This window comes from Sinocyclocheilus rhinocerous, unplaced genomic scaffold, assembly GCF_001515625.1.
Source record: "Sinocyclocheilus rhinocerous isolate Xijiao unplaced genomic scaffold, SAMN03320098_v1.1 scaffold1131, whole genome shotgun sequence".
Lineage (NCBI taxonomy): Eukaryota > Metazoa > Chordata > Actinopteri > Cypriniformes > Cyprinidae > Sinocyclocheilus > Sinocyclocheilus rhinocerous.
The window spans coordinates 576,481-585,847 of record NW_015638568.1 but is presented as its reverse complement, the minus strand read 5'-3'; the positions used below and the strand labels follow the sequence as shown (position 1 = coordinate 585,847).

The following is a 9,367-nucleotide window of genomic DNA, read 5'->3' as shown; positions in this document are numbered from 1 at the left end:
AAAAGCACTCCAAAAATAAATCTGTCAATGGTAAAACATCATCTATAATATAATGAAATACTTTAATTCATGATTTATGTTACTTGGAAAAACAATTTTGCTTGACATTTCAATTGAACAGGCATTAGCACACAGAAGCAAGCATATAGCATGCTGAGCTGAAGCATGCATGCTGAAGTGTATTCAGACTAGTTTCTCTCAGCCAAACAGGACAAAAAGCCTTGCATGCTGCTAAATTTATCCTTGCAAATAAGAGTGTGAGTGTTGGAGTGTGCTCGATGAAACTGGTCACAAATTTTGGTGGGGGGGCAAACAGCTCTAATGCCACTTCCTGCCATGGGGTCAGTATGTGTGTGTGAGGCTGAGAGGTTACAGGCTGTCTTTATGTGCTCAGCAGAGGTCTCAAGGGCCAGAGGCAATTACTATGTGTTATACAGAGCAACTCACTCCAGAGCTAAGAGTCTTTTTTCATGTTCATAATTTTACTCAACTAGACTTGAATGTGCATGATGACTAAAAATTTGTTTTACTTTAGTATTGTGCAAAATAATGCACTTATTTACAATGTATTTGTTTATGCTCGAAATACATACAGTGTTAACACTGTGACATTTCAGTCAGGCAGATTCAGGTTCATGTCTCTGGCCTGAGAAAGCCTGAAGTGTGTTTCTGTAACCCTTAAACGTCCCTTTTAGATGTTTGGGGTAATCACTCTGCTTGTTCTTAAATTGCAGAGGTGAAGGGGTCAAAGGTGAAAATTTGCAGGATGTACTGGATTCCTTGCTGATTAGCACTTTCAGCCAAACTTTCACACAACACACACTGACTTCTTAGAGCTAATGGCTGTGCTCATACTCATTAGATCACTTCTCTCTCAGCGTGATCCCGAAGGCTAAGCCTGAGCCCCTTCTTAGCTTAAGCTAACCCAATTGCATAAAGAATGTTGTGAACACAATTTCTACTTAGGGGAACCCACTTGTAGAGGGTCCCCAACAGACAATTTTATGGGTTATTGCTAGGCTAAAGGCTAATAATGTCACTGAAACTACAAAGGTAATAATTCTGTTCAATTTACGGTTTAAAACCAACAGCTGTTGGTAAAAATGTATCATAACAAAAGCACAGTGACAATGTTTCAGGCAAGTTGGTGACTTATTAAAATCATAATATTAACAATACTGTACAGTATTATTTTAAAATAAAATATCGCACTGAAGAAGGCCTTGAGTTGAAACGTTTGTGTTTTGTCCTGCTGGTGATTAATGTAAAATAAAATATTAAGTGACAAAAGAGCACAGTTTCACTTTGTGAAAATAAAAAATCCTAAAATAAATTAAAAGGTAATTTATACTTTATAATAAATGTAATTTAAAAAAGATATAATTTTAAGATTAAACATATAATTGTTAATATATTATAATTTTTTCACAGTTAGCCAATCAACACATTTTTATTTACTGTAGCAGTTTGCCATTTTTTCCTTTTAACATTTTTTACAGTGTAACATCAAATGCATTTACTAATTTGATTTCCTAATCTGTTCCACTGTTTAATCTGCAGCTAATGTATTTTCTTCTTCTTGCACCCGCTTCTCTTTTTCAGGGTGCAGGTTTCCATGCGTCAAGGAGGCAGAAGTATGGGAACGTGTTCAAGACTCACCTGCTGGGACGGCCGCTCATCCGGGTCACGGGGGCAGAGCATGTGCGTAAGGTTCTGATGGGAGAACACAGCCTGGTCACTGTGGACTGGCCCCAAAGCACCAGCACTCTACTGGGTCCCAACAGTTTGGCCAACTCTATAGGAGACATCCACCGCAAAAGGAGAAAGGTAAGGTCCATATACGCTTGTTTAACACTCAAATGTAGTCTTGTTATGTGTGGGAACCATCCTTATCTCCTAATGGATGGTTTTTGTGTGCACCATTTCCCTGCCTTGCCAATGAAAAAATGTTTTGAATTTGTGAAAGGACAAAATAGAGTAAGAAGTGAGATGGAGTGAAAGAAAAAAGATAGTAGGTCAAATGGAAAAGGCTGTGCCATCCTTAGGTCCAGATTTGGAAACAGATACCCACAATGCCTTGCTCCCCTGTTCACTATTGTTACACATAACAGTCTGCTCACAATGGAGGATTATGCTCATAACTAGATTCTCCTCAAATCCAACCCATTGTCCGGGGACAAAATAGCTTTTTTGTGGACCCTGGTTCTTTTCAGTCCCTTGGAGGCTTGAGTTTCACCCCACACACCTGTTCCATTGAGGGGTCAGCGGGGTGTAATCAGTCTGGTTAATCCTCCTGGTCCAGGGCCTCACACAAACCCCCTAATGACTGCTAATTAGTCAGCCAGCCTCAGACAGACAAAGACAGCCTTATGGACCCTTCAGCCAGGTTTCAATGTCTTGCTCTGCACACTAATGTCATAAATATATTTTCATTTGTTCTTCAACCTCTCTGGAGGCATACAGCAATGTACTTTCTATATTTTAGACTGGAAAGGTATGTTCATCAACACGGCCTGTTAGAGCCTCTAAGCCCTCTGGGACGTCCTGTTCTAGGCATGACATTTGGGAAAGACATTTTTTTTTACTGTAAATGTCTCTTCGAAGACAATTGCTACACATATACATGTACTGGAGATACACTGAATGCAAGCATTAGATCCAAACGAGCTTGGGATGTAGCTAAATAAATGATATAATTTCCTAGAAGAAAACAAATTATAATTGATTTTAACTGGCTTTGTATTAATGGAAATTCTTAACGAAAGTTCTTCCATGTCTATATCTATGTTCTGGTCACTAACAGGATGCACAACAGCTCACTGAGTAATATTAGAAGCAACTAAATCACACTTGTTGATGCAGCTATAGAGCAGAAGGCCTATCAAGCTGTGGATTTGGTGAGGTGTTGAATTTATTAGGTTGGCCAGTAGAGGGCACAGGATCTTAATTCTGCACTCACCTGCCTACACAAAGTGTTCTCGCTGTGAATGAAGGATTTTGTTTTAGTCAGCGGGGGAGAGAGAGAAATGAGAGAGCAAGCGAGCGAGCGAGCGAGCGATTGGAAAAGTAGAGAGAAGTGTAAAGAAAGTGAATGGTTTGGGGGAGAGAATAAAGAGGTCTTTACATTCTGGTCAAACCAGCAGCTTTGAGCAGTTTCATATAATTTAAGACATATGGAAATTATTAGGGTGGGGGAGTTTTAAAAGGCCGTGTGTGTATGTGTGTGGAAAGTGCAGTACAAGAAGTCACGTTTTGTAATGAAGACAGGCGGCTGTTTTTTCCCCCAGTAGTGTTCAAATCGTGTATAATGGGGACTGGCATTAGTGGAGCTTGACTGACGTCTGTCTAGTACGCAAAGACTCGCAAAAGGAAAATAGCAACTTTCAAAAAAAATCCCAAACCAATAAGCAGCATAAATATGGTGTTGTATTGCATATATTAAATTATGGGTAGTAGCTAAGAGAGATGTGTGACGCAAACATGCTTGTAGACACTTTTTTTTCTCCACACATGTGGACCACTTTGATGTGCCAGAAAATGATCTGATGTTAGTGATGTAGTGGAATGGACAGATAACTAGTGTTTTTATATACATGGAGAAGGACACTGAAAACCAAGTGTAAATGGGTGTGAAATAATATTTATGATATACTAACAGCCAGTTAATCGCTTAGAGTTAGTTTAGAGTTAGATGAAGTGTGTCTGAGAAGAACAGCACGGAAAGGAGACACAAAGAAATGGGTCTTGGCGAGAGAAAGTCAGACGGAGAGACAGGAGGAGGACACACAAGTCTCCGCACCCCTTCCCTTTACTACTGTGGAAAAAAGTGGGGTGGAGACGATGTATTTGGAATGAGATGGCATATAAAAAGTGCTATTGTTAGTCGTGGGCACTGTGGAACATGGATGTTATTTCATTAAACAAACCAGCACAACTGAGGTACATTAGAAATGCGCAGCTGCAGCCAGGAAAATCTTACCTTCGCCTTTCACCCTCACTGCTGATGCAGAGGGAACTCTCTCAGATATTCTGAGAGCGAGGTGGAGGTAGGTGTGTGGCAGTTAAAAGTACGAGAAGGTCAAAAATAGTAAGGACTTCAGAATTAATGAGAATGGTCCATGCTTTAAACTATTAGACAAATAAGCTTGACCTTTAGGTGCTGACTATGGCTTCAGGATAATATTTTCATGAAAATTTCTTGCCTGGAGAGCACAGACATGCTGGATTGTGATGGATGATGTGATTCATGGGCCAGCAGCATTGTGGGAAGTGTAGTCCAGCAGTGCAGATCCATAAGCCTGAGTCAAAAACAAATCATTTTTGGAACAGTGCAACTCTGTTTTCATGCAATATACATGTAGATACAAACTCTTAAATAATATTGCTGTCAGTCAGTGTCAAACATCTGGGCAGGTTCATGAACATACATGTTTTTGGAAGCAGATCCCTCCCACTGCTTTCTTGGGCCAATCAGATCACGTCCTGGGCTCTTTGGTAAAATACAGGATGAAGCTGAAGTTTTGGCACTTGCAGCTGCAAATTTATAAAATCCTCATCTGATTGCAAAACTATTTATCATGTCATATTTGTTCTCTATTGATGCAAACACCAGAACACAGCAGACTGACTGCATTTTCAATTGTGTTTCTCAGATCTTTGCTAAAGTCTTCAGTCATGAGGCTCTGGAGAGCTACCTGCCCAAGATCCAGCAGGTCATTCAGGAGACCCTGCGGGTGTGGAGCTCCAATCCTGACCCCATCAACGTTTATCGGGAATCCCAGCGGCTCTCCTTCCACATGGCAGTGCGTGTATTACTGGGTTTCCGCGTCTCTGAAGAGGAGATGCACTGTCTTTTCCGCACTTTCCAGGATTTTGTGGAGAATGTTTTTAGCCTTCCCATCGACCTGCCGTTTAGTGGTTATAGGAAGGTAAAATTTCAATATGTGTTGTCTAAATCACTTCAAAATAGAAAAAGGGATTGGATCGTCTCTGCACATTAAGTACACAGTGACAGATCAACAAATAGACTTCAACTAATAAACTTTTTTGTACGTTTGCAGGGTATTCGTGCAAGAGACTCACTCCAGAAAAGCATAGAAAAAGCCATCAGAGAGAAACCTCTCCACACACAGGGGAAAGATTACACTGATGCTCTTGATGTGCTTCTAGAGAGCGCCAAGGAGAACAACACAGAGCTTACAATGCAGGAGCTCAAGGTGAGCGAAGCACCACTGATACACTACAGCTCTGTAGACAACATTTTAAGGCCTCACAGGCGCGCTTTCCTGAGTAAAGGCTATTCCGAACAGTAGTCAGCAAAATTATTAAAAATCGTGATATGTAAAACATAGTGGAAAAAACATACAGTGAATCAGTCACTGTGAAGCAAGAGAAATGTTGATTATAAATGTACAGCATAATGATACTAAAAACTATTGATAATTTGTTTCATCAGACAACACACTAATGTCAAACTCTACTGGAATCAAATGTGAGCACGTCTTGTGCACTTTGCCTACTGAGCACTATTTGTGTCGTGTGTAAGTGGCTGTTAAAGACAGTTGTAGCATATGTAGGGTCTTTCAAATCAGTGATAAAGAGAGTTTTAACTTCTTTTGGGATGCTTTTTTAAAAGGCAGCTGACTAGGTAGGCAGTAGAAAGCGAGGCAGTCTGTATTAAAAAATTGAATAACCGCCTAGTCTGCATAATAGAGGAGTTCTCTTTGACACACAATGTGAAGTCTTATTGAAACTGAGGTATTTTATCAGTTGTTTATGTCTATTTAATGCTGTACATTACACATCCGTAAAACTGGTCATGGTTTTCACCACACAGTCATCCTCCCAGTCTCTATTCAGTGTGAGGTCAAATTGTGATTACATATTAAAGTAAAACAGGAAGTCGACACTGTGATATTGAGAGACTTGCAGCGACTCTCTGGCAGCACACTTTACCCACTGACTGCTCTCTTTATTTCTCTTCTCTCTCTCCTGCTCAATTCTCTAGTCACATATCCAAACCGGGATGACAGACATTTAATGACACAGATAATAGTCAATAAATGCTTCCCTGTGGGCTATTGTTACCTGGTTATTCCGCTCGGCTCAGACGTTTCAGCTTTTTTCTTTTGTAAGGTACATGCGTAGTCTCCTCAGACAGTGGCGGCTCCCAGGCCTGTCAACACCAATTCACTGGCAAGCATTTAAAAAAGTGAGGGAGAGAGAAGAGAGAGAGAAAAGAAACCTGTGTAAGATGGCTGCCAAACCTCAAAGAAAAAAGAAGAGAGAAGGAAAGAAAAGAAATAAAGAAGCTCCATCCTAAGAATTCAGAAAAAGTCAGATTGCAGTGAAGTTGCTGACTAGAGACAATATATAATATACACTACTGTTCAGAAGTTTGGGAGCAGTCATTTTTTTTTCAAGAAATTAATACTTTTATTCAGCAAGGATGCATGAAAAGTAACAGTAAAGGCATATGTTGCAAAATGTTTCTATTACAAATAAATGCTGTTCTTTTGAACTTTCTATTCATCAAAGAATACAAAGGGTTTCCACAAAAATATTAAGAGGCGGAACTTTGATAATAAGAAATGTTTCTTGAGCACCAGATCAGCATTTTAGAATGATTACTGAAGGATCATGTGACACTGAAGACTTTAGTAATTGCTACTGAATATTCAGCTTTGTCACAGAAATAAATTACATTTTAAAATATATTAAAATAGAAAACAGTTATTTTAAATTGTATAACCCACAAGTAATATCAATGACATTTAAAAAAATATTTCTACAAAGTTTTATCTCTGTAATCAAACCATAAGTCATCAGTAACAGATGTCAACGTGCCAGAATATTAATGTCAAATATCTTAGACTAGCATCCATACATGTGACCCTGGACCACAAAACCAGTCTTAAGTCGCTGGGGTATATTTCTAGCAATAGCCAAAAATACATTGTATGGGTCAAAATTATAAATTTTTCTTTTATGCCAAAACTCATTAGGATATTAAGTAAAGATCATGTTCCATGAAGATATTTTGTAAATTTCCTACTGTAAATATATTAAAACTGAATTTTTGATTAGTAATATGCATTGCTAAGAACTTCACTTGGACAACTTTAAAGGCGATTTTCTCAATATTTAGATTTTTTCCAGATTCCAGATTTTCAAATAGTTGTATCTCAGCCAAATATTGTTCTATCCTAACAACCATACATCAATGGAAAGCTTATTTATTCAGATGAAAAATGGACCCTTTTGACTGGTTTTGTGGTCCAGGGTCACATATGTGTGATTTAGTCACAAATCTCTTTCTTTCTCCCTCAGGAGTCCACTATTGAGCTGATCTTCGCTGCTTTTGCCACAACAGCCAGTGCCAGCACGTCTCTGATCATGCAGCTGCTGCGACACCCTGCAGTGCTGGAGAAGCTGCGTGAGGAGCTGCAGAGTTGCGGCCTGCTGCATGACGGCTGTCTGTGCCAGGGCGAACTGCGACTGGACAGCATCATTAGCCTCAAGTACCTGGACTGCGTGATCAAAGAGGTCCTGCGTCTGTTTGCCCCTGTGTCTGGAGGTTACCGCATTGCCACACAGACCTTTGAGCTGGATGTGAGTTGTTGAAGATCTGCAGCTACTTTAAACCAAAAATTTAAATTCTGTCATCATTTAATCACCCTCATGCCATACATCAATGGAAAGCTTATTTATTCAGCTTTCAGATGATGTATAAATCTCAATTTCGAAAAATTGACCCTTATGACTGGTTTTGTGGTCCAGGGTCACATATTTATATTTGATATTCTTTTTATATTCTGTATTATTTATATTATATTTTTATTGTTTTAATTAACAATAACAACACTTCTAACCTCCTTTTTGGCCATCTTTCAGGGTGTACAGGTACCCAAAGGTTGGAGTGTCATGTACAGCATCCGTGACCCCCACGACACCTCAGCTGTGTTCAAGGACGTGGAGGCCTTTGACCCGGACCGGTTTAGCCCAGAGCGGAGCGAGGATCGTGAGGGCCGCTTCCACTATCTGCCCTTCGGCGGTGGTGTTCGCTCCTGCCTCGGCAAGCAGCTGGCCACTCTCTTCCTCAAACTCCTAGCCGTGGAGCTCGCGGGAGGGAGCCGCTTCGAACTGGCCACGCGGACATTCCCACGCTTGATTTCGGTCCCCGTGGTGCACCCCACCGACGGCCTTTGTGTCAAATTCTTCGGCCTCGACTCCAATCAGAATCAGATCATGGCCAAGTCGAATGAGATGTTGGATGCCACCGTGTGACAGACTGGGCAGAAGAAGGAACAGACTTCATATTCTGAGCTGTCACCTGAAGTTCAAAAGACTCTCATTTGCCAAAAATGTATAGTCTATAATTTGTAAAGAAGTATATCATAAAAATATAAATTTTACTGAACGTATTGCTACATCAGGAGAGCACAAGAGGAAGGTTTCAGAAAAGAAGAGGTGAAAGGGACAGTCATATTAGCCGATGTAGATGTCACAGGGTCTTGAGATGAGAAGTTTTGTGTGAGTGTTTTTCGTGGATGCTGAGTTCATTAATATGTATATACAGTATGTGTGGTTTCTGTGTGTGTAAATACATTACGTTTTCTTGTGCGAATGTACGCGTGTGCCTGTTTGCGTGTGTGGACAGCTTGTTTTTCAGCTAAGGTATTAGGAGTTAGAGTAGGCAGTGCAAACTAGAATGAATGAGAGGATTGTGTAATTTACTCAGGTGTGTTAGCAGTACAGAAGGAGCTTTCAGACTAACCCAGTACTTGTTATACATGCTCTGTACATGAGTGACAATCCATAATATTTTTTTTAAGAGAGCGTGAAAAGGAGGCGAGCGATGAACAGAGATATATGACTCGTCAGAGACTATAAGAGAAAATTAACCTGTGCAGGCTCTCAAAACAAGCTATAGAGGGAATGAGGGATTCATTCCTGCTGCAAATGTTATATCTGAAGACAATTATGAAAACAAAAAAGCAAAAAAATAAGTCATAACTGTCATATATGCTGCTTTGGGAGTCGCTTTTTATTTATATGATGGAGCAGAGTGCCACCTGACCTCTGCAAAGAGGAAGGCTTCTTTTTTTTCTGCTCCACATCAATATAAGAAAAAATTATACTGAATATACAGTAGATGATGGTGGAACTGATTGGACAATGATCAGTCAGTAACTCTATATACCACCAATCAGAAGAGTTTTCTTGAGACGCCTCTGAAGGGACTTTAAAGGCAGTTAGGTGAGAGGCACTAGGACTCTGAGCAACCCGATGAGGGTTCTTCCTTCACTTCCTCTACAGGCCACGCGAAGGACTTTACTTTGATAAAATATACCACTGATCTTTTTTT

At 40.0% G+C, this 9,367-nt stretch overlaps 1 protein-coding gene across 2 annotated transcripts in view; it reads left to right on the top strand.

Moving 5' to 3' along the window:
• Nucleotides 1–9,358, top strand: part of LOC107749803 (cytochrome P450 26B1-like) — a 19,658-nt gene extending 10,300 nt beyond the window's left edge. Inside the window, exons 1-5 of one of the 2 annotated variants that reach the window (XM_016564982.1) lie at nucleotides 1,548–1,827; nucleotides 4,653–4,928; nucleotides 5,061–5,216; nucleotides 7,330–7,611; nucleotides 7,894–9,358. In XM_016564982.1, the coding sequence (XP_016420468.1) occupies nucleotides 1,564–1,827; nucleotides 4,653–4,928; nucleotides 5,061–5,216; nucleotides 7,330–7,611; nucleotides 7,894–8,286 (1,371 nt within the window). In that variant the 5' untranslated portion in view covers nucleotides 1,548–1,563 and the 3' untranslated portion in view covers nucleotides 8,287–9,358. Of the gene's footprint in view, nucleotides 1–1,547; nucleotides 1,828–4,652; nucleotides 4,929–5,060; nucleotides 5,217–7,329; nucleotides 7,612–7,893 lie in introns of those variants that run through there. The other variant, XM_016564981.1, reaches the window with a different exon arrangement.
• Nucleotides 9,359–9,367: the final 9 nt, after the last annotated feature.